The following is a 25067-nucleotide window of genomic DNA, read 5'->3' as shown; positions in this document are numbered from 1 at the left end:
CTTCCACACACTTTTCCAAACTCAGTCACCAGCTTCTGCAGTTTCTCACATGAATCAGCCACCAGCGCTGTATCATCAGCGAACAACAACTGACTCACTTCCCAAGCTCTCTCATCCCCAACAGACTTCATACTTGCCCCTCTTTCCAGGACTCTTGCATTTACCTCCCTAACAACCCCATCCATAAACAAATTAAACAACCATGGAGACATCACACACCCCTGCCGCAAACCTACATTCACTGAGAACCAATCACTTTCCTCTCTTCCTACACGCACACATGCCTTACATCCTCGATAAAAACTTTTCACTGCTTCTAACAACTTTCCTCCCACACCATATATTCTTAATACCTTCCACAGAGCATCTCTATCAACTCTATCATATGCCTTCTCCAGATCCATAAATGCTACATACAAATCCATTTGCTTTTCTAAGTATTTCTCACATACATTCTTCAAAGCAAACACCTGATCCACACATCCTCTACCACTTCTGAAACCACACTGCTCTTCCCCAATCTGATGCTCTGTACATGCCTTCACCCTCTCAATCAATACCCTCCCATATAATTTACCAGGAATACTCAACAAACTTATACCTCTGTAACTTGAGCACTCACTCTTATCCCCTTTGCCTTTGTGCAATGGCACTATGCACGCATTCCGCCAATCCTCAGGCACCTCACCATGAGTCATACATACATTAAATAACCTTACCAACCAGTCAACAATACAGTCACCCCCTTTTTTAATAAATTCCACTGCAATACCATCCAAACCTGCTGCCTTGCCGGCTTTCATCTTCCGCAAAGCTTTCACTACCTCTTCTCTGTTTACCAAATCATTTTCCCTAACCCTCTCACTTTGCACACCACCTCGACCAAAACACCCTATATCTGCCACTCTATCATCAAACACATTCAACAAACCTTCAAAATACTCACTCCATCTCCTTCTCACATCACCACTACTTGTTATCACCTCCCCATTTGCGCCCTTCACTGAAGTTCCCATTTGCTCCCTTGTCTTACGCACTTTATTTACCTCCTTCCAGAACATCTTTTTATTCTCCCTAAAATTTAATGATACTCTCTCACCCCAACTCTCATTTGCCCTTTTTTTCACCTCTTGCACCTTTCTCTTGACCTCCTGTCTCTTTCTTTTATACACCTCCCACTTAATTGCATTTTTTCCCTGCAAAAATCGTCCAAATGCCTCTCTCTTCTCTTTCACTAATACTCTTACTTCTTCATCCCACCACTCACTACCCTTTCTAATCAACCCACCTCCCACTCTTCTCATGCCACAAGCATCTTTTGCGCAATCCATCACTGATTCCCTAAATACATCCCATTCCTCCCCCACTCCCCTTACTTCCATTGTTCTCACCTTTTTCCATTTTGTACTCAGTCTCTCCTGGTACTTCCTCACACAGGTCTCCTTCTCAAGCTCACTTACTCTCACCACCCTCTTCACCCCAACATTCACTCTTCTTTTCTGAAAACCCATACAAATCTTCACCTTAGCCTCTACAAGATAATGATCAGACATCCCTTCAGTTGCACCTCTCAGCACATTAACATCCAAAAGTCTCTCTTTCGCACGCCTGTCAATTAACACGTAATCCAATAACGCTCTCTGGCCATCTCTCCTACTTACATAAGTATACTTACATAAGTATACTTACATAAGTATACTTATACTCAACAAACTTATACATCTGTAATTTGAGCACTCACTCTTATCCCCTTTGCCTTTGTACAATGGCACTATGGAAGCATTCTGCCAATCCTCAAGCACCTCACCATGAATCATACATACGTTAAATAACCTTACCAACCAGTTAACAATACAGTCACCCCCTTTTTTAATAAATTCCACTGCAATGCCATCCAAACCTGCTGCTCTACCGGCTTTCATCTAACGTAAAGCTTTTACTACCTCTTCTCTCTTTACCAAATCATTTTCCCTAACCCTCTCACTTTGCACACCACCTCGACCAAGACACCCCACATCTGCCACTCTATCATCAAACACATTCAACAAACCTTCAAAATACTCACTCCATCTCCTTCTCACATCACCACTACTTGTTATCACCTCCCCATTAGCCCCCTTCACTGAAGTTCCCATTTGCTCCCTTGTCTTACACACTTTATTTACCTCCTTCCAAAACATCTTTTTATTCTCCCTAAAATTTAATGATACTCTCTCACCCCAACTCTCATTCGCCCTCTTTTTCACCTCTTGCACCTTTCTCTTGACCTCCTGCCTCTTTCTTTTATACCTCTCCCACTCATCTGCATTTTTCCCCTGCAAAAATCGTTCAAATGCCTCTCTCTTCTCTTTCACTAATAATCTCACTTCTTCATTCCACCACTCACTACCTTTTCTAATCAACCCACCTCCAACGCTTCTTATGCCACAAGCATCTTTTGCGCAAGCCATCACTGCTTCCCTAAATACATCCCATTCCTCCCCCACTCCCCTTACCTCCTTTGTTCTCACCTTTTTCCATTCTGTACTCAGTCTCTCCTGGTACTTCCTCACACAAGTCTCCTTCCCAAGCTCACTTACTCTCACCACTCTCTTCACCCCAACATTCTCTCTTCTTTTCTGAAATATATATTATTATCTTTTATTATTTTGCTTTATCGCTGTCTCCCGCGTTTGCGAGTTAGCGCAAGGAAACAGACGAAAGAATGGCCCAACCTACCCACATACACATGTATATACATACACGTCCACACACGCACATATACATACCTATACATCTCAACGTATACATATATATATATATATATATATATATATATATATATATATATATATATATATATATATATATATATATATCCATACAACCATACAACAATGTTGTATGGTTGCGAGGCGTGGGCTATGGATAGAGTTGTGCGCAGGAGGATGGATGTGCTGGAAATGAGATGTTTGAGGACAATGTGTGGTGTGAGGTGGTTTGATCGAGTTAGTAACGTAAGGGTGAGAGAGATGTGTGGAAATAGAAAGAGCGTGGTTGAGAGAGCAGAAGAGGGTGTTTTGAAATGGTTCGGGCACATGAAGAGAATGAGTGAGGAAAGATTGACCAAGAGGATATATGTGTCGGAGGTGGAGGGAACGAGGAGAAGAGGGAGACCAAATTGGAGGTGGAAAGATGGAGTGAAAAAGAACATGCAGGAGGGTGAAAGGAGGGCAAGGAATAGAGTGAATTGGAGCGATGTGGTATACCGGGGTTGACGTGCTGTTAGTGGATTGAATCAAGGCATGTGAAGCGTCTGGGGTAAACCATGGAAAGCTGTGTAGGTATGTATATTTGCGTGTGTGGACATATGTATATACAGGTGTATGGGGGTGGGTTGGGCCATTTCTTTCGTCTGTTTCCTTACACTACCTCGCAAATGCGGGAGACAGCGACAAAGCAAAAAAAAAAAAAAAAAAAAAAAATCCACAACAGACTTCATACTTGCCCCTCTTTCCAAAACTCTTGCATTCACCTCCCTAACAACCCATCCACAAACAAATTAAACAATCGTAGAGACATCACACACCCCTGCCGCAAACCTACATTCACTGAGAACCAATCACCTTGGGAAGTGAGTCAGTTGTCAGTTGTTGTTCGCTGATGATACAGCGCTGGTGGCTGATTCATGTGAGAAACTGCAGAAGCTGGTGACTGAGTTTGGTAAAGTGTGTGAAAGGAGAAAGTTAAGAGTAAATGTGAATAAGAGCAAGGTTATTAGGTACAGTAGGGTTGAGGGTCAAGTCAATTGGGAGGTAAGTTTGAATGGAGAAAAACTGGAGGAAGTAAAGTGTTTTAGATATCTGGGAGTGGATCTGGCAGCAGATGGAACCATGAAAGCGGAAGTGGATCATAGGGTGGGGGAGGGGGCGAAAATCCTGGGAGCCTTGAAGAATGTGTGGAAGTCGAGAACATTGTCTCTGAAAGCAAAAATGGGTATGTTTGAAGGAATAGTGGTTCCAACAATGTTGTATGGTTGCGAGGCGTGGGCTATGGATAGAGTTGTGCGCAGGAGGATGGATGTGCTGGAAATGAGATGTTTGAGGACAATGTGTGGTGTGAGGTGGTTTGATCGAGTAAGTAACGTAAGGGTAAGAGAGATGTGTGGAAATAAAAGGAGCGTGGTTGAGAGAGCAGAAGAGGGTGTTTTGAAATGGTTTGGGCACATGGAGAGAATGAGTGAGGAAAGATTGACCAAGAGGATATTTGTGTCAGAGGTGGAGGGAACGAGGAGAAGTGGGAGACCAAATTGGAGGTGGAAAGATGGAGTGAAAAAGATTTTGTGTGATCGGGGCCTGAACATGCAGGAGGGTGAAAGGCGGGCAAGGAATAGAGTGCATTGGATCAATATGGTATACCGGGGTTGACGTGCTGTCAGTGGATTGAATCAGGGCATGTGAAGCGACTTGGGTAAACCATGGAAAGCTGTGTAGGTATGTATATTTGCGTGTGTGGACGTATGTATATACATGTGTATGGGGGTGGGTTGGGCCATTTCTTTCGTCTGTTTCCTTGCACTACCTCACAAACGCGGGAAATCATCCCAGAGAAAGACTAGCCACTAGCTACTTTACATGGCCTAAAGTTACACTTACTCCACTACCGATAAATTTCGTCATGGTCCCCATGTATCATTTTCCCCTCTGAATGTCATCCTCTCTGCCAATTCTCTACTCTGCCTTTCCTGCCACCCCGCAGCATAAATCACATTTTTCCAATTCATTCCATTCCATGCACATCTTTCTCCATTCTGCAAGTTCAGGCCACGATCACCCCAAATTTTTTTTGCTCTATCCTTCCACCTCCAATCTGATCTACCCCTTCTCCAATTAACCATTGCCTCTAGTAATATCTGAACAGTACAAAATTGGGAAAATATAAATGCCATGAGGCCCAACCTCTTTCAATATCACTGTACTTTCAATTATTCAGAAAATTAGGAAATGATCCACAATTTTTTTCATAAAAACTATAGCTTTGTCTAAAATGTAATAAATAAAAAAAAAATTATCCATCAAAGAGCTTTGTATACACAAGGGGATTAGTAACAATGAGTTACAAGAGCAGTGGGTAGCTCCCTTTTTCAACGTAAGTTCAACAGATGTACAGGAAGCAGTAATAATTCTAGTTCAATATGTAAAAGCTTACCCCATTTGCCCCCTCTGATGGTGCCATAAATGCCGTGTGGTTCAATTTCAACATTAGTTCCTTGTCTGAAAACCACACTTGAACCAGGAAGGCCACAACCCTTCACTGTTTTGAAATTCACAATAAAACTTAGATTATTATATATTACATGCAAAACTTATAAAACTCAAACATTCAAAATCTGAAGGTCTCCAAAACTCTAATAGAAAAATAAACCCTGTATTTCTCACCTTTTTTTTTCTGGGTCAGCTTGGGTCATGCACATCCCTCTGATTCAATACGTTCAACTTAGATAAAATGATAGGAGTATTTTTCATATAGTTCTTGTACATAATTCTCTTCAGTAAGTTGTTACTTAATGCATGAATGGATAATCATAATCACAAAATTAATGAAGAAAAATAGGTGCAATAGATGGAGGTCTTACATCCACCTAAAGTTAATGATCATGTTCGGTCAAAGTGTTCAAGCTGTATTTGATGAAATGATCCATTATATTGTATTTTTCATATAATTTTGTTACAAAAATTGTCTTCAGAAGGTTCTTATGAAGGAATTAATAATAATCTACATGTTTAGAACGATGTACGAGAAAATAGCTAAAGCATGTCAAGTGTGACAAAACCTCAAAAATGCAGCTGAAATATACCAGGATAACACAGTCTATGTGATCAAAACTGATAAAACTGTATTCAGAGATTTTTTTTTTCATACTATTCGCCATTTCCCGCGATAGCGAGGTAGCCTTAAGAACAGAGGACTGGGCCTTTGAGGGAATATCCTCACCTGGCCCCCTTCTCTGTTCCTTCTTTTGGAAAATTAAGAAAGAAAGAAAAAAAAATGAGAGGGGAGGATTTCCAGCCCCCCCACTCCCTTCCCTTTTAGTCGCCTTCTATGACACGTAGGGAATACATGGGAAGTATTCTTTCTCCCCTATCCCCAGGGATAGGGGAGATAACATTTTTTTAGATATGACATTAGAAAAGATTTGCAGCATATGAAAGATACAATTATTTTGTCCTATTGCTCAAAGTTGGTATCCCAAACAAAAATATATCTTTAATACCAAAACAGTAAAGAAGTTAAACTACACTTCCTTTTGTTTTGAGAGAAAATCATATAAGAATATCAAGAAATAAGTGATACCTCAACCTATCCATGGAGAATTAAAAGCTGATATCTTACAAATACACATCCATCTTTAGATATTTTCTCTTTTTTTTATCGGAAAATGGATGAGGAATGGGAGAAATCTAAAGAAGCAGCGCTGGCATGTGGAAGGTGGGAACGGGTAGTGAGTGGTGGGATGAAGATATAAAGTTACTAAGGAAAGAGAAAAGAGGTGTATGGGCAGTGCTTACAGGGAAGTAGTGCTAATGATTGGGAGACACACTAGAGAAAGGTGCAAGAGATGAAAAAGAGGGCAAATGAGGTAGTGGTCAGTAAGTATCAGTAAACTTTAAGGAGAATAAGACGATGATTTGGAAGGAGGTTAATAGTGTGAGTAAAGAGAACACATGGAAAATCAGTGATGGCAGCAAATAGGGAAGTGATAAGAGGCAGGTTAAGAGGAGATTTATTGAGTACTCTGAAGGACTGCTGAATGTGTTTGATGAGATGGTAGATGTAGGGTGTTCGGGTCAAGTAGGTTCGCAAAGTGAGAGAGTCATGGTTAGGTGAACAGAAAAAAGGGGTGTAAGCCTTGTGAAAAGATGAAATTCTGATGCACTCAGAAAAATTAAAGTTACAAAGAATGAGATGTGAGTTCAGTGTTGTCAAATATCATGTGTGACATGGAGAGACTGTATGTTTGAGGACAGAATGATAGTAGTCCATGTGTGGGTGAGGCAGAAAAATTAGACAATTACCTGGGTCAGAAGAGTGCAACTTGACAACAAATGAAATCCTAGCACACCACGCAGTTGTCACTAACCCTTCTCAGATCCTGGCAGGTAGTACTGGTCATATACCTCTCTGTTCAGTGGCTGTCTACCAACTGCTATCTTCCTACCATGTGTGTCTATGGAGATCATTTCTCGGCTCAAGAAGCCCAGTGATGTAATGAGCATTAGCCACAAATCAAAAATTACAACAAAAATCTGAATTTGGAGCAATAAGCTTACCACTTATGTTGACAAGAGGTGGGAGATTCAAAATAGTTTGAAAAATCTATATAGTGGTATCCGAAAACTTACATGTGACGGCAATTGAAGAAAACATACAGAGCTGCAAGAGCCCCTAACACCAATATGATTAACACTATTGGTATTATCACTGTGGCTGGTGACTAGGGCTCTCGTGAAATGTTGCTACGTGCTACATAAGTTTCACAAAGCTTCCCTGAGTAGCCTTCATGACACTCACAACGCAGGACATTAGAATTATTCAGGGTGCAGATACCTCCATTCAGACAATCACAACCAAGGGGTTTGGGTTTTACGGTCTCAATTGCTGAAAATGAGGGGCATACTGATTTATCAAAAGCAAAATCATTACTGGAAATCAAAAACATCAGTGGTATCATTAAATCTCCATTCATCAAAAATTTTTAAAAACTTTGACTAAAATCTTTCAATTTTGCAGTTTTCCAGCATCAAAAAAGATTAAACTGTCTCTCTTTAGCATATATCAAATTCAACTAATCAAATACAATTCATAGCACAAAATATTCAACAAAATTTAAAAAAAAGGAAAACTATATAAATCTCAGATATGATGAACTTTCTAAACAGACATCAAAATATAAGCAAATAGCAGGCTTTTTAAAGTAAAAAAAAAAAAAAACTTACGAGCATTACAAATGGGGTATGTATTCTTGACACCCTTGTTGTCAGGACATGCACACTTGTGACCCCCCGGAATGATGAGACACAGGTGACTGCACGGAGAATCCCTCTGACATACGCTGACCATACTTGTATTATATCTTTTGTTTGCAAAAACTGAAAGAAATGCATAAATGTATTACTATGATTTTGCTATAATCTTGATGAAGAGAGATGAGCAGAAACAATGTGCAAGGAGTAAATTTCTCATTGGCATCCCTACTGAAATTACAGGTGAAAGAAACAAACTTCTGACTAAAAAAGAGACTTTTCAGAGCTTTGTTAACATAACGAAGTTAGGGTGTTAATGATCTGAACCTATAACCAGACTTCACCAGCCAAAGTCTGACATGATAAACTGACTAGGTTTTAATATACTGACCTAACAATGTATAGATGCAAAGCATGGGCTATAGAAGAGAATGAGAGGAGGGAGGATGAGTTGGATATAAAATGTTTGAGGTGGTTTGATCAAATAAGTAATAAAAGGGTAAATGAGAGGTGTGGTAATAAGAATAGTGTGTTTGAGAGAGCAGAAGAGGATGTGCTGAAATAGTTGGGAATATGGATCGAATGAATGAAAAGAGGTTGAGAAAGAGGACACATGTGTCGGAGGTGGAGGGGACAAGGAGAAGGAAGGATGGAGTGAAAAAGATATTGACATGCAGAAGGAAGAAAAGTGTGCACATGATAGGGTGAATTGAAGCAATGTGATATACAGGGGCAACATGCTATCAATAGACTGAGCCAGGACACATAAAGCAGCCAGGGGAAACCAAGGAAAGGTCTGAGGGGAATGGGCATGGAGTTGAGGCTGTGGTTTTGGTGTATAACTCGACAGATGGCAAACGCATGTAAGCGAATGAGGACCTTTGTTTATTCCTGGGCTACAATGCTATCCTGAAAAATGGTTAGCAAGTTAGAAATAATAATGAAAACCCACTTTTCTCATTAACATGAATTGCAAATACATTAGTAATTGGTGAACAAATTAAAAACTGTTGGAATTATGGTAATACACACACAGATAGTGTTTTCTGTTTATTTTGCTCACAATGCCCTATGACCATTATACCTAATTTTCCATTTCAAATTACAGTACTAAAACTCTAAAACTGTTATACAACTACTACACAAAAGTTTTATAACATAATGCACCACTATATTTCAATATCACTGTACACCACACTTTTGCATTAAGATAAACAAACATCCTTCCAGTCATAGCCATACATTAAAATCTTCAACTTTATAAATTTCCTAAATAGCATTCATCTGACCATGCATCCTTTTATCGTTATACTTGAGTGCTGTTTCCTGTCAGTAAGGTCGTGCCAGGAAACAGACAAAGAAAGAATGAATGTTCCCTCATCTTTGTCAATCTTTCCTCACTCATTCTCTCCATGTGATCAAAACATTTCAAAACACCCTCTTCTGCTCTTTCAACCACACTCTTTTTATTACCACATCTCTCTCTTACCCATGCATCCTATTTGATGTAAATAAACAATACCAGTGTTGGACAACCTATGTATTCTTTTACTCTTTAAGTAAAACTGGATTTATTTATGAGATATTAGAATGGATGAAGTCCTTTTGATGTGAATAACATGATCTTTTTACTTGTGACAATAATCTTTTATGTATATAAGTAACAGAACAGCATGTGTGAAAAAAACGAGTCCTGAAATATTTCCCAGGAATGTATTCCCACCATCTAATAATGTGAAATCTAAGGTGTAGTTGGCTTCATTTAAAGCAGTTTTCCATAAAGTAATACTTTTCAGGAATGCACCTAATATGTTAACCATGAAGTCCTATATATCTTAGTGTCAGGTGATGACTAGCTTCCCTGTTATCTTCTGAATACAGTACATTTACTGTTCTTTCCTATTATCCAAGTCAGTTTTTATTCTCTTATACACATACAATTCACTTAACCACCACCATAACATTTGTAACAGCATGTCCTGCTAATAAATCCTGTTTCATGAGAGCCTTATTTCAAAGTATAATCATTAGACTGGACTGTATATCAGTGATTTGAGAAGCTTTCTGTACCTGCTCCCCTCCATGGAAAAAGAAAAGGAGTTAATGATAGTTCTAGAGATATATGGACATATTCAATAAAGAATATCTCACCTTTTATGCTTGTTGGTTTAGCAAATTCTCCTGGAATCTTCACTGGAACACCCCGTCCAAACTTATCCATGCTGTAAATTTCTCCAGAGTCCTGTGTAACCCAGTACATGCTGGACTCAAAAACATCTAGAGCAAGAGGATGTTTTAAACGGTCTCCTGAAGCAACAAGAGTTCTTTTAGAGCCATCCTCATGCATCATCTCAATTGTGTTGAATTTGGCATCCACCCAGTATAGAGTGTGTTCCATAGCAAAATCAATTGTAAGTCCTGTGGGTTGGCTAATTGCATCTGAGACAAGGATTCTTCTTTTACTGCCATCCATCCAAGAAGTTTCAATTTTTGGAATAGAGCCAATGTCTGTCCAGAACATGTAACCATGATCAGGGTCAATAACTAAAGATTTTGGGTCTTCCAGGCCAGTTGCAATGATTGAGTGCCGATAACGTCCATCAAGTGTTGAAACCAATATAGATCCACAAGGTTTGTTACCTGTGCGGTCTGTTTCACTCCAGTATAGATTCATTGCTGCCCAGTCAACAGCAAGACCGGTGGGTTTGGCTCGACTCATGATATCTAAATTCGGGCCATAACCCATGGTCACATTTGCTCTTTCAGGGGATCCTGGAAGATATGATCTTTTGATGGTTTTTCCATAGGAATCTGTCCAATATACAATACCAGACTTTGGCTCATAGTCCAATGACTCAATGCTGTCCCCTTTGATAACATTCATGGCTCTATTGGAAGTTAAATTGAAGGCTCAAATTTCTGGGCTATCTGAGTAAACAAGAGTGATAGATCCCTCTTTCAGTCGACATATGCCATTTAACTCAGGCTCAAAGCCCTCACGGCATGAACAAGCATGAGTTCCATTCAAATTTGTACATAACTGTGAGCAATTATGAATAAATTCAGTACATTCATCAATATCTACACATAATTTGGGGTTGTTTGGTGAAATTCTGAAACCTCATAAACAGTGACAAACATAACCACCATCTTTCAAATCTGAACAGGATTGTTCACAGCCACCCACTGTGCAATTTGAAGAAGTATCTGAAAAGTTAAAGAAACAATGATAAGAAAATTCTTCCCTGATATAAATTACAACCTTGTATCACATTAAAATTATCAGGTAATTTCATGGATCATTATAAATACATAATACTGAGTTTGACAAAGTGTGTGAAAGAAGAAAGTTGAGTAAATGTGAATAAGAGCAAGGTTATTAGGTACAGTAGGGTTGAGGGTCAAGTCAATTGGGAGGTAAGTTTGAATGGAGAAAAACTGGAGGAAGTAAAGTGCTTTAGATATCTGGGAGTGGATCTGGCAGCGGATGGTACCATGGAAGCGGAAGTGAATCATAGGGTGGGGGAGGGAGCGAAAATCCTGGGAGCCTTGAAGAATGTGTGGAAGTCGAGAACATTATCTCGGAAAGCAAAAATGGGTATGTTTGAAGGAATAGTGGTTCCAACAATGGTGTATGGTTGCGAGGCGTGGGCTATGGATAGAGTTGTGCGCAGGAGGGTGGATGTGCTGGAAATGAGATGTTTGAGGACAATGTGTGGTGTGAGGTGGTTTGATCGAGTAAGTAATGCAAGGGTAAGAGAGATGTGTGGAAATAAAAAAAGGGTGGTTGAGAGAGCAGAAGAGGATGTTTTGAAATGGTTTGGGCACATGGAGAGAATAAGTGAGGAAAGATTGACCAAGAGGATATATGTGTCGAAGGTGGAGGGAACGAGGAGAAGTGGGAGACCAAATTGGAGGTGGAAAGATGGAGTGAAAAAGATTTTGAGTGATCGGGGCCTGAACATGCAGGAGGGTGAAAGGCGGGCAAGGATTAGAGTGAATTGGATCGATGTGGTATACCGGGGTTGACGTGCTGTCAGTGGATTAAATCAGGGCATGTGAAGCGTCTGGGGTAAACCATGGAAAGTAGTGTGGGGCCTGGATGTGGAAAGGGAGCTGTGGTTTCGGGCATTATTGCATAACAGCTAGAGACTGAGTGTGAACGAATGGGGCCTTTGTTGTTTTTTCCTAGCGCTACCTCGCACATATGAGGGGGGAGGGGGATGGTATTCCATGTGTGGTGAGGTGGCGATGGGAATGAATAAGGGCAGACAGTGTGAATTGTGTGCATGGGTATATGTGTGTGTCTGTGTGTGTATATATATGTGTACATTGAGACGTATAGGTGTGTGTATTTGCGTGTGTGGACGTATGTATATACATGTGTATGGGAGTGGGTTGGGCCGTTTCTTTCGTCTGTTTCCTTGCGCTACCTCGCAAACGCAGGAGACAGCGACAAAGCAAAATAAAAAAAAAATAATACTGTATAAAAATGTAATCAACTGCACTTACGGCAGCCAAGCTCATCTGCTAAGTCCCCACAGTCATCCGCATGATCACACACTTTATCCAAGTCAATACACTTTTGATTCGCACAATGGTACTCATTAAATATACATGACTGTGGTTGATGGGAGCAAAGGGTCATGTTGTTCTCATCTGATCCATCAGCACAATTGTCTGCTCCACCACATTTTTGATACAAAGGGATGCATTTATGGTTATTGCACTGGAATCGACAGAGTATCACAGGTGTAGTTACCTGGAAAGGAAAAGACCACAATAACAGGAACAATTTCTTTGAACTTGAGAAAAACTATGTTTTATGTTAGCTGAGACAGTACAGGCAACTGAGGTCCTTATCTAAAAATACAGAGCAACATTGAAAAATACTATAACCCTACTATGAACTCTATGACCGAATCCATAATCTTGATATTGAAGGTATGGTCTTGGAGGATGGGTCATGATGCACTGTTTCTGGGTAATTAATATGCTTGTCATATATCGTCAAAATTTCTCCATCAATTCAAAAGTTGTGGAGTTGCAAAAAAATACCATAACTCTAGCCATGACCTCAACCTTGAAATTAGGACCCACAGGGAAACCATGATACACCACTGAATGGTAAGTAATGTGTGTACACAACAATCCCAATCCTCTTAAGATATGGAGCAGAAAAAGAGGGACTGACAGATGGACACACAGAGAAAAGTGATTGCTATTGGGGTGCCTTTTCTGCAACCATGGTCCTAATAATGAGACAGAGAAAAAACTCAGAAATTCAGACACATCAGCAAGCTTTAATGTCTACTTTGTCAATGACAAATAGTTACTGACATCATCCTCATTGCAGCAACCCAAGTATATCAAAATGGGTGCAAAATATGGTCTCATGACAAATGTTTGCTAACAGCTTCTCAATACTAGTGCACTTCTATTCTTTTTTTTGCAAAATGTTATCTTACTGTGAAACTTTTTCAAGTTGACCTCCCTCTACAACTGTAAAATAGATTTTTGAAGTAAAACTCTAAAACAGGTGAGTAATCTAGAGATCAAAAACTAAGAATACAGAAGTTTCAAGAACTTCTAACCATGCATCTATACTTGTGAATCTAACAGACAAGTGTAAACTGTACTTACTGCAAAGGCTTTCACGCTCATCAGAATTATCATAGCAATCATTACTTCCATCACAAAGTCTCGCATCTCCACACACAGGTGGTTATCACATTGGAACTTCTCATCTGGACAATATCGGTCTCCTGGGTAGCGAGAGGGACAATCCACTTCATCACTAAGGTCATGAGAAATCCTTTCACCGTCACACCGGGAATGGTCTTGGATACAATGCCCAGATGAACATTGATACAGGCCACTCTGAAATAAATCAAACATTACAAAATAGTTCTAAAGTTTACTCATTTCTAATAATTGATTGTCGATTCCTGCAATTGCTAAGAAGTGTCAGGAAAAGACTAAGAAGAGGCTTCATTTGCTCAAACCCATTCTCTATCTGCCATGTAGAATGAACTGAAAAAACAATCCTCTTACTACAATGAAGTCCCACAGATCTATCTGTGGTTTACCCCAGCTGCTTCATATACCTTAGTTCAATCTACTGACAGCACATCACACACACACACACCACTGTGTCCTTTACTTCTCTAATTCACTCTAGCCCCTGCACACATTTCACTCTTCGGCATGTTCAAGCTCAAGGCACGAAAATCTTTTACACTCCATCCTACCATCTCCAATTCGGTTGGCCTCTTCTCCTTGTCCTCTTCACTTCTGACACATCACCATCAATCACACCAGCACTGTGATGATGCACATCAACCTGGACAAAGACACTATCCAGTCCCCCGACATTGCACTAGGCCCTGACATCCTCCATGCATTTCTTGGTGTCACAATAGATGATGGTTTAAACTAAAAGAGTCATTGCCATTGTCAAATCTTCCTCATACCATCTGTACCTTCTCTGTCAGCTGAAATAAGTAAGTGCTCTATCAAATGAACACAGGAATGTCTATCACCAACTTTATTCTACTTAAGGACACCTACACTTCCCCAGCCTGGTCATCCCCACGAACAGTTACAGAGAGGGACTGACTAGAGAGAGAGCAGCAAAGGGCATGCAGAATCATCCTGGGCCTTTCTTAAATCACCTACCACAAAGCCCTTATCCCAGTGAACCTGTCCACCACCTCCAATTAACACCAGCAGCTCATATGACAGTTATTGCCATCTTGGCTACCTAAATGCACCTCATCTATATGCTTACCCAAAGTGTGGAAATATCCAGTTCATCCTAATCTTAAGAGCTTGTATGCGTAGTTAACTAGTAATATCTCAACTGTACAGTTTTAGCCATATGGTTGCCTACATCCAATTAAACATTAACAATTTCATTCACTTATCCATATATCCTCTTTGTCAACCCATTCTTACTCATTCTCTTCACCTGTCCAAATTATTTCAACACATCCTCTTAATTATTTCCCAACTCATGCATTCCTTCAATCTTTATGAGGCTCCTGTAGCACTTAGTGATGTTGCGTGTTTGAGTGTGTGTGTGTGCGTCCATGTGCAGAGACTGCAGGGACATTAAGTTCTAAGTCCTTAATGTCTTCATTATGGTAGTTGCACTGTGGCCATTAAGGTTCTTAGGCTATGTTGAAACTGTGTGTTTAGTGTTGTAGGGATGGTTTGTTATCCGGAGCACAGACAAGAAAGTGTGACTCATGTTTGTCTGGGGAGTGTGGCAAAGTGATGGGTGTGTGTCTGGTGGACTGGAGTTTGATAAAATGTAGGGAGTGCAGTTTTTTTAGTGCTTATCAGGTCATATCAATGTGTTTGTGTTTCATCAATGTTATATTTGTTGGGGTGAAGAGATCCATTAGTAGAGTTTTACTGAAGTGTATGGCAGTGGCAAGCTTTTTAATTCTACTTAGGGGTTGGTGGCTATTTATGAAGTAGTTTCAGCAAGAGGGGTCTAGTGCTGTTATTATTACAATAAGGTGCAATTTCCCATGGTATCAATTGAAATTCCCTATAGTTTCAGATCACCTTTCAGGGATAATGGACTGTAGAATCTCATCACTTCTAAATAAATCATAAAGGATGACTGTGTGTGTGATGTATCATTTTTATTATGTATGCCCAGGGCTCCATTTATGGAGTTCTTGCAGCTTCTGGGCTGCACTGCATTCAGTACCCAGGAAAAGAGACTCCTCTTAAGTGACACATTCCTTAATGAGACTGTACTTTTTTTTTCACGTACAACAAGACAATCTTGCTGAAGGTGACTTTCTACACTTGACGTGACCTCATGCAGGCAGAATTAAGTAACACCTGTGAAGCAAGTATGTTGAAATGAAAAAAAAAAATGTTTCCAACTTTGCAACAAATCCAACCTTCTTGAATTTTTTTTTTTTATTTAATGAAGTAAATCTCATGAAAAGAGTTTAGTATGATACTACATCATTCTTTGAATGGCTTCTGATGGCAAAGACCTTGAGTATCAACAAGAAATTATCCTGTCCTCAAAAGAGGCATTTGGCACCTGACAGGCCCTTGACATGACATTTTATCTGTGGCTGGTGGACCCACATATTTCATGAAAATAAAAGGTGACTACACATCAGAAGAATGGTCTATCCATCTTGATTAAAGTATATTCATCAACAATGTTAAGCCACACACTGACTGTCATACATCAAACACAACACTGCTGCACTAGTGTACACAATACTGGGACAGCTTCCATACAAGGTCAAGATATGCATTAATGCATATCATCCAACAATGATTAAAGGCATAACTAATTGTATCAAGCAATTAATGGTAATTTTTCCTGAAGGCTCCAGTCATGAACAAAAGTCCACATCAAGGCTGGGCCTTAATTGAAATATAGAGAGAATCATGAAGGGGAAAAAGAAAAGACAAGGCAAAGTATTTACGAATCTTGAAGGAGTGAAAACCTGTCTTTTAAAATTACCAAGTCATAGTTACTGAGAAAGACATGAAAAGGTAGAGAATTCTCAAGCTTTGTTGTGTAAGGAAAGAAGCAGTTATCAAAACAGCCCACCCTTGAGTTTCTAACGGTCACACAGTAATCATGCGAAGCAGTAGCTTGCCAACTATTGTATGGTCTAGCTAGTGGTGGGGCACACAAGCAATCAGCTCTTGGAAGCAAAAACCAAAAAAAATTGATCCTGTAAACTGTCGTGTTTACCCCAACTGTACAGTATTACATCTGTAACTACTTTACAGTAATCACTCTCACCCTGCATGTATGATCACTACATTTCTCTTCATCAGATTTGTCTCCGCAGTCATTGTCGTGGTCACAGCGCCATCGGCTTGGGATGCATTTGTTACTGTTGCAGCGGAACTCACTTTCTGAACACTCACGATATTGGTTGCGGCACATATCCTCATTCTCATCAGAGTTATCACCACAATCATTCTCAAAGTCACAAAGCCAGCGTCTGAAAATAGGATAGGAAAATAGGAAGTAATGGAAGTAAGGGGAGTGGGGGAGGAATGGGATGTATTTAGGGAATCAGTGATGGATTGCACAAAAGATGCTTGTGGCATGAGAAGAGTGGGAGGTGGGTTGATTAGAAAGGGTAGTGAGTGGTGGGATGAAGAAGTAAGAGTATTAGTGAAAGAGAAGAGAGAGGCATTTGGATGATTTTTGCAGGGAAAAAATGAAATTGAGTGGGAGACATATAAAAGAAAGAGACAGGAGGTCAAGAGAAAGGTGCAAGAGGTGAAAAAAAGGGCAAATGAGAGTTGGGGCGAGAGAGTATCATTAAATTTTAGGGAGAATAAAAAGATGTTCTGGAACGAGGTAAATAAAGAGCGTAAGACAAGGGAGCAAATGGGAACTTCAGTGAAGGGCACAAATGGGGAGGTGATAACAAGTAGTGGTGATGTGAGAAGGAGATGGAGTGAGTATTTTGAAGGTTTGTTGAATGTGTTTGATGATAGAGTGGCAGATATAGGGTGTTTTGGTCGAGGTGGTGTGCACAATGCGAGGGTTAGGGAAAATGAGTTGGTAAACAGAGAAGAGGTAGTAAAAGCTTTGCGGAAGATGAAAGCCGGCAAGGCAGCAGGTTTGGATGGTATTGCAGTGGAATTTATTAAAAAAGGGGGTGACTGTATTGTTGACTGGTTGGTAAGGTTATTTAATGTATGTATGACTCATGGTGAGGTGCCTGAGGATTGGCAGAATGCATGCATAGTGCCACTGTACAGAGGCAAAGGGGATAAGAGTGAGTGCTCAAATTACAGAGGTATAAGTTTGTTGAGTATTCCTGGTAAATTATATGGGAGGGTATTGATTGAGAGGGTGAAGGCATGTACAGAGCATCAGATTGGGGAAGAGCAGTGTGGTTTCAGAAGTGGTAGAGGATGTGTGGATCAGGTGTTTGCTTTGAAGAATGTATGTGAGAAATACTTAGAAAAGCAAATGGATTTGTATGTAGCATTTATGGATCTGGAGAAGGCATATGATAGAGTTGATAGAGATGCTCTGTGGAAGGTATTAAGAATATATGGTGTGGGAGGAAAGTTGTTAGAAGCAGTGAAAAGTTTTTATCGAGGATGTAAGGCATGTGTACGTGTAGGAAGAGAGGAAAGTGATTGGTTCTCAGTGAATGTAGGTTTGCGGCAGGGGTGTGTGATGTCTCCATGGTTGTTTAATTTGTTTATGGATGGGGTTGTTAGGGAGGTGAATGCAAGAGTTTTGGAAAGAGGGGCAAGGATGAAGTCTGTTGGGGATGAGAGAGCTTGGGAAGTGAGTCAGTTGTTGTTCGCTGATGATACAGCGCTGGTGGCTGATTCATGTGAGAAACTGCAGAAGCTGGTGACTGAGTTTGGTAAAGTGTGTGAAAGAAGAAAGTTAAGAGTAAATGTGAATAAGAGCAAGGTTATTAGGTACAGTAGGGTTGAGGGTCAAATCAATTGGGAGGTGAGTTTGAATGGAGAAAAACTGGAGGAAGTGAAGTGTTTTAGATATCTGGGAGTGGATCTGGCAGCGGATGGAACCATGGAAGCGGAAGTGGATCATAGGGTGGGGGAGGGGGCGAAAATTCTGGGAGCCTTGAAGAATGTGTGGAAGTCGAGAACATTATCTCGGAAAGCAAAAATGGGTATGTTTGAAGGAATAGTGGTTCCAACAATGTTGTATGGTTGCGAGGCGTGGACTATGGATAGAGTTGTGCGCAAGAGGATGGATGTGCTGGAAATGAGATGTTTGAGGACAATGTCTGGTGTGAGGTGGTTTGATCGAGTAAGTAACATAAAGGTAAGAGAGATGTGTGGAAATAAAAAGAGCGTGGTTGAGAGAGCAGAAGAGGGTGTTTTGAAGTGGTTTGGTCACATGGAGAGAATGAGTGAGGAAAGATTGACCAAGAGGATATATGTGTCGGAGGTGGAGGGAACGAGGAGAAGAGAGAGACCAAATTGGAGGTGGAAAGATGGAGTGAAAAAGATTTTGTGTGATCGGGGCCTGAACATGCAGGAGGGTGAAAGGAGGGCAAAGAATAGAGTGAATTGGAGCGATGTGGTATACCGGGGTTGACGTGCTGTCAGTGGATTGAATCAAGGCATGTGTATGGGGGTGGGTTGGGCCATTTCTTTCATCTGTTTCCTTGCGCTACCTCGCAAACGCGGGAGACAGCGGCAAAAAAAAAAAAAAATTTTGAAAAAAGCATTAATGAATGAGTAACATTTATCTTTCCTTCATTTCATCAACTTGTCCACAAAGAACCAACACACTCAAAATAATTTGGCCTTTACACATTTTTTTCCCCTATATTTGTTAATTTGTTACTCAACTCCTTTGATGTATCCTTCAAAATAATCTACAAATACTTAAAGCAGACAATACCATTCATCTGATTTTTACTTGCTTGCTATTTCCAGCATTAGCTAGGTAGCATTATTTGAACGTAGCAAAAAAGTTTATTTTTTATTCAACTTGTAACTCTGGAAGTAAAAAAAACAAAGCATATCAAACACAGTGTTTCTTTCACAATCCATGACTCACTCCTACATCTCATCTTGAAATGTATCTTACTTTGTTCACACCAGCAGATGCTTGTTACCAACATAATAATGGATTAATGCAAAAGCATATGAATGTAAAATCCACTGTTAATTATGCATGAACCTGCACTTATATGACCTAAGAAATATGCACGCTAATGGAAGTGGATATGCTAAAAGAATGTGTGTGTGTGCAGCCATGTACCTTAGTATAAACACAATCCAATCATCAAGAATACTTTTTTGTTTTTTCAAGGGCATTTATCACAGGGTCAAGCAGTAAGGAATAATCATGTCAACCATTCATCAAATAACGGACTATCTAAAGGAGAAAAAGGCAAAAATGTGGTGAAAGAGAAAATGGCTCAAGTTAGGGAGTATGACTGGGGAAAGCTGATGGGATGAATAGTTTTTCACTGAACTCCTGTCAAGACAAAAGCTGGAAGAGGAGTATCAGCGGAGGGGAGGGAGAGGATGGCTAGAATTTCTTCCCTGCTGTATTATTTTCCAAAAGAAAGAACAGATCAAGTATTCAAGTGAGAATTTTTTCCCTCTAAGGCTCTGTTGATGCTACCTCGCTCACACAGCAAATGGCAAGCATGTATGAAAAAGAATTACATATATTACAAGAAATAAAAAAATAAGTAAAAATTATACCAGGTATACAGATACAATACCAATCTAGGCTCATCAGAAAGATCAGCATCTAAACAAAAGGAATTTCTTGGTCCCTAGGAATTTTGACTGAAAATCTACCTATATTATGGAATAATCATGGAAACATATTTTAAAAGACAAAATACCTGATGACACTTTAAAAGAGTATGTAACTGTGATGAAAGCAGAAAATGCCACTGTTTAAGTAAAAAATCACTTCTGTCAAAAGAATCGGGCAAATACTTACTTGAGGATGCAGCGTCTGTTGTTACACTGGAAATCCCCACTCTCATGGCACTTGGGGCAGTGTTCAAGCTGTTCATCTGTGTTATCACGACAGTCATCTTTACCACCACACAACAACCATTCTGGTATACAACGATAATTTGTACGACCTGGGCACCTGTATAATTGTAATAATCATTAAAACTTCAAGATTTGGAAAAAATGACAAAATAATACTAGATATCTGTTAACAATATACCACAGATTTTCATATACTATGAATATAATACTTTCTATTCTTTCAATATTGCATTCTATAATCTGAATAAAGCAAAATATAAAATAATTTGAGAAGATAGATCATGAAGCAAGTGTTTTGGGAGCAGCTGAGTGAGTGTGTTAGTAGTTTTGATGCACAAGACCGGGTTATAGTGATGAAAGATTTGAATGCAAAGGTGAGTAATGTGGCACATGAGGGAATAATTGGTGTATATGGGGTGTTCAGCATTGTAAATGGAAATGGTGAAGAGCTTGTAGATTTGTATGCTGAAAAAGGACTGGTGATTGGGAATACCTGGTTTAAAAAGAGAGATATACATAAGTATATGTATGTAAGTAGGAGAGATGGCCAGAGAGCGTTATTGGATTACGTGTAAATTGATAGGCGCGTGAAAGAGAGACTTTTGGATGTTAATGTGCTAAGAGGTGCAACTGCAGGGATGTCTGACCATTATCATGTGGAGGTGAAGGTGAAAATTTGTAGAGGTTTTCAGAAAAGAAGAGAGAATGTTGGGGTGAAGAGAGTGGTGAGAGTAAGTGAGCTTGGGAAGGAGACTTGTGTGATGAAGTACCAGGAGATACTGAGTACAGAATGGAAAAAGGTGAGAACAATGGAAGTAAGGGGAGTGGGGGAGGAATGGGATGTATTTAGGAAAGCAGTGGTGGCTTGCGCAAAAGATGATTGTGGCATGAGAAGCGTGGGATATGGGCAGATTAGAAAGGGTAGCGAGTGGTGGGATGAAGAAGTAAGATTATTAGTGAAAGAGAAGAGAGAGGCATTTGGATGATTTTTGCAGGGAAATAATGCAAATGACTGGGAGATGTATAAAAGAAAGAGGCAGGAGAAAGGTGCAAGAGGTGAAAAAGAGGGCAAATGAGAGATGGGGTGAGAAAGTATCATTAAATTTTAGGGAGAATAAAAAGATTTTTGGAAGGAGGTAAATAAAGTGCGTAAGACAAGGGAACAAAAGGTGAATTCGAAGAAAAGTTACAATATTTTTTTTCGAGACTGGTTTTTTCTAGACTGGTGAATTTGAATAAAAGTTACAATAAAATATTTTTTTCGAGACTGGTGAATTTATATTAAAGTTACAATATATTCTTTTTTGAGACTGGTGAATTCGAAAAGTTACAATAAAATCTTTTTTTTTGGATACTGGTGAATTCTAAGTTACAATATTTTTTTTCGAGACTGGTGAATTCGAAGAAAACTTACAAAATTTTTTTTCGAGTGGATTTTTTTCGAGACTGGTGAATTCGAAAAGTTAATAAAATATTTTTTTTCTAGACTGAGGAATTCGAAGAAAATATGTAAAATATTTTTTTCGCCACTGGTGAATTCGAAGAAAAGTTAAAATATTTTGTTTGTTGAATGTGTGTGATGATAGATAGAGTGGCAGATATAGGGTGTTTTGGTCGAGGTGGTGTGCAAAGTGAGAGGGTTAGGGAGAATGATTTGGTAAATAGAGAAGAGGTAGCAAAAGCTTTGCGGAAGATGAAAGCTGGCAAGGCAGTGGATTTGGATGGTATTGCAGTGGAATTTACTAAAAAAGGGGTTGACGGTATTGATGACTGGTTGGTAAGGTTATTCAATGTATGTAATGACTCATGGTGAGGTGCCTGAGGATTAGCGGAATGCTTGCATAGTGCCGTTGTACAAAGGCAAAGGGGATAAAAGTGAGTGCTCAAATTACAGAGGTATAAGTTTGCTGAGTATTCCTGGTAAATTATATAGGAGGGTATTGATTGAGAGGGTGAAGGCATGTACAGAGCATCAGATTGGGGAAGAGCAGTGTGGTTTCAGAAATGGTAGAGGATGTGTGGATCAGGTGTTTGCTTTAAGAAATGTATGTGAGAAATACTTAGAAAAGCAAATGGATTTGTATGTAGCATTTATGGATCTGGAGAAGGCAAACGATAAGAGTTGATAGAGATGCTCTGTGGAAGGTATTAAGAATATATGGTGTGGGAGGCAAGTTGTTCGAAGCAGTGAAATGTTTTCATCGAGGATGTAAGGCATGTGTACATGTAGGAAGAGAGGAAAGTTAAAATAAAATATTTTTTTTCAAGACTGGTAAATTCGAATAAAAGTTACAATATTTATTTTCGAGACTGGTGAATTCGAACAAAAGTTACAATAAAATATTTTTTTACGAGACTGATGAATTCGAAGAAAAGTTACAAAATATTTTTTTTACGAGACTAGCGAATTCGAATAAAAGCTACAATAAAATATTTTTTTTCGAGACTGGTGAATTCGAAGACAAGTTACAATAAAATATTTTTTTCGAGACTGGTGAATTCGAAGTTACAATATTCTTTTTTCGAGACTGGTGAATTCAAAGTTAATAAAATATTTTTTTTGGTGAATTCGAATAAAAGTTACAATAAAATATTTTCTTTTTGAGACCGGTGAATTCAAATAAAAGTTACAATAAAATATTTTTTTTCGAGACTGGTGAATTCGAAGAAAAGTTACAATAATATATTTTTTTTCGAGACTGGTCAATTCGAATAAAAGTTACAATAAAATATTTTTTTCGAGACTGGTGAATTCGAAGAAAAGTTAAAATAAAAAATTTTTTTCGGACTGGTGAATTCGAACACAAGTTACAATAAAATATTTTTTTTCAAGACTGGTGAATTCGTAGTTAATATTTTTTTTTTTCGCAACTGGTGAATTAAAAAAAAAGTTACAATAAAATATTTTTTTTCGAGATTGGTGAACTGGAATAAAAGTTAATATTTTTTTCCAAACTAGTGAATTCGAAGAAAAATTACATTAAAATATTTCATTTTCGAGGCTGGTGAATTCAAATAGAAGTTACAAAAAAATATTTTTTTAGAGTGAGGAATTATAAGAAAATTTACAATATCTTTTTTTTTGAGACTGGTAAATTCGAAGAAAAGTTACAATATTTTTTTTCAAGACTGGTAAATTCGAAATAAAAGTTAAAAAAAATATTCTTTTTCGAGACTTGTGAATTCGAATAAAAGTTACAAGAATCTATTTTTAGAGACTGGTCAATTCGAGTAAAAGTTACAATGAAATACTTTTTGTTCGAGACTGATGAATTCGAAGAAAAGTTACAATGAAATATTTTTTTTTCGAGACTGGTGAATTCGAAAAGCTTCAATAAAATACTTCTATTTCGAGACTGGTGAATTCGAAGAAAAGTTACAATATTTTTTCTCGAGACTGGTGAATTCGAATAAAAGTTACAATAAAACATTTTTTTCGGGACTGGTCAATTTCAAGAAAAGCTATAGTAGTATATTTTTTTTGAGAATAATGAATTCGAATAAAAGTTACAATAAAACATTTTTTTTTGAGACTGGTGAATTCGAAGAAAACTTAAAATATTTTTTTCGAGACTGGTGAATTCGAAGAAAACTTAAAATATTTTTCTTTTCAGTGGATTTTTTCGAGACTGGTGATTTTGAAAAAAGTTACACTAAAATATTTTTTTTCAAGAATGAGGAATTCGAAGAAAATTTACAATAATATCTTTTTTTCGACTGGTAAATTCGAAGAAAAGTTACAATATTTTTTTTCAAGACTGGTGAATTCGAATAAAAGTTACAAAATATTTTTTTCGAGACTGGTGAATTCGAATAAAATTTACAATAAACTATTTGTTTCGAGACTGGTCAATTCGAATAAAAGTTACAATGAAATATTTTTTGTTCGAGAATGATGAATTCGAAGAAAAGTTACAATAAAATATTCTTTTTTCGAGACTGGTGAATTCGAAGAAAAGTTTCAATAAAATACTTTTTTTGAAGACTGGTGAATTCGAATAAAAGTTAAAAATATTTTTTTTTTCAAGACTGGTGAATTCGAATAAAAGTTACAATTAAATATTTTTTTTCGAGACCAGTGAATTAGAAGAAAAGTTACAAAATAATTTTTTGTCACAAAATATTTTTTTCGAGACTGGTGAATTCGAAGAAAAGTTACAATAAAATATTTTTTTTCGAGACTGGTGAATTCGAAGTTACAATTTTTTTTTCGAGACTGGTTTTTTCTAGACTGGTGAATTTGAATAAAAGTTACAATAAAATATTTTTTTCGAGACTGGTGAATTCATATTAAAGTTACAATATATTCTTTTTTGAGACTGATGAATTCGAAAAGTTACAATAAAATCTTTTTTTTTGGATACTGGTGAATTCTAAGTTACAATATTTTTTTTCGAGACTGGTGAATTCGAAGAAAACTTACAAAATTTTTTTCGAGAGTGGATTTTTTCGAGACTGGTGAATTCGAAAAAAGTTAATAAAATATTTTTTTTCTAGACTGAGGAATTCAAAGAACATATATAAAATATTTTTTTC

General features: G+C 38.4%; 2 protein-coding genes across 2 annotated transcripts; both read right to left on the bottom strand.

The window, feature by feature from the left end:
* Positions 1-7474: 7474 nt before the first annotated feature.
* On the bottom strand, positions 7475-10887 carry LOC139754437 (low-density lipoprotein receptor-related protein 8-like). The gene is made up of 2 exons (XM_071671713.1): positions 10155-10887; positions 7475-7638 (listed from the first exon to the last, which is right to left on the bottom strand). Exons 1-2 carry the CDS (start codon positions 10885-10887, stop codon positions 7475-7477), a joined length of 897 nt encoding a protein of 298 aa, XP_071527814.1.
* Positions 10887-20632, bottom strand: LOC139754719 (uncharacterized). The gene is made up of 5 exons (XM_071672302.1): positions 20473-20632; positions 16798-17002; positions 13647-13883; positions 12516-12765; positions 10887-11210 (listed from the first exon to the last, which is right to left on the bottom strand). Exons 2-5 carry the CDS (start codon positions 16942-16944, stop codon positions 11125-11127), a joined length of 720 nt encoding a protein of 239 aa, XP_071528403.1. The 5' UTR covers positions 16945-17002; positions 20473-20632; the 3' UTR covers positions 10887-11124.
* Between the last annotated feature and the right edge of the window lie 4435 nt (positions 20633-25067).

This window comes from Panulirus ornatus, chromosome 17 (assembly GCF_036320965.1).
Source record: "Panulirus ornatus isolate Po-2019 chromosome 17, ASM3632096v1, whole genome shotgun sequence".
Lineage (NCBI taxonomy): Eukaryota > Metazoa > Arthropoda > Malacostraca > Decapoda > Palinuridae > Panulirus > Panulirus ornatus.
This window is presented reverse-complemented; position numbering and strand designations above follow the sequence as displayed.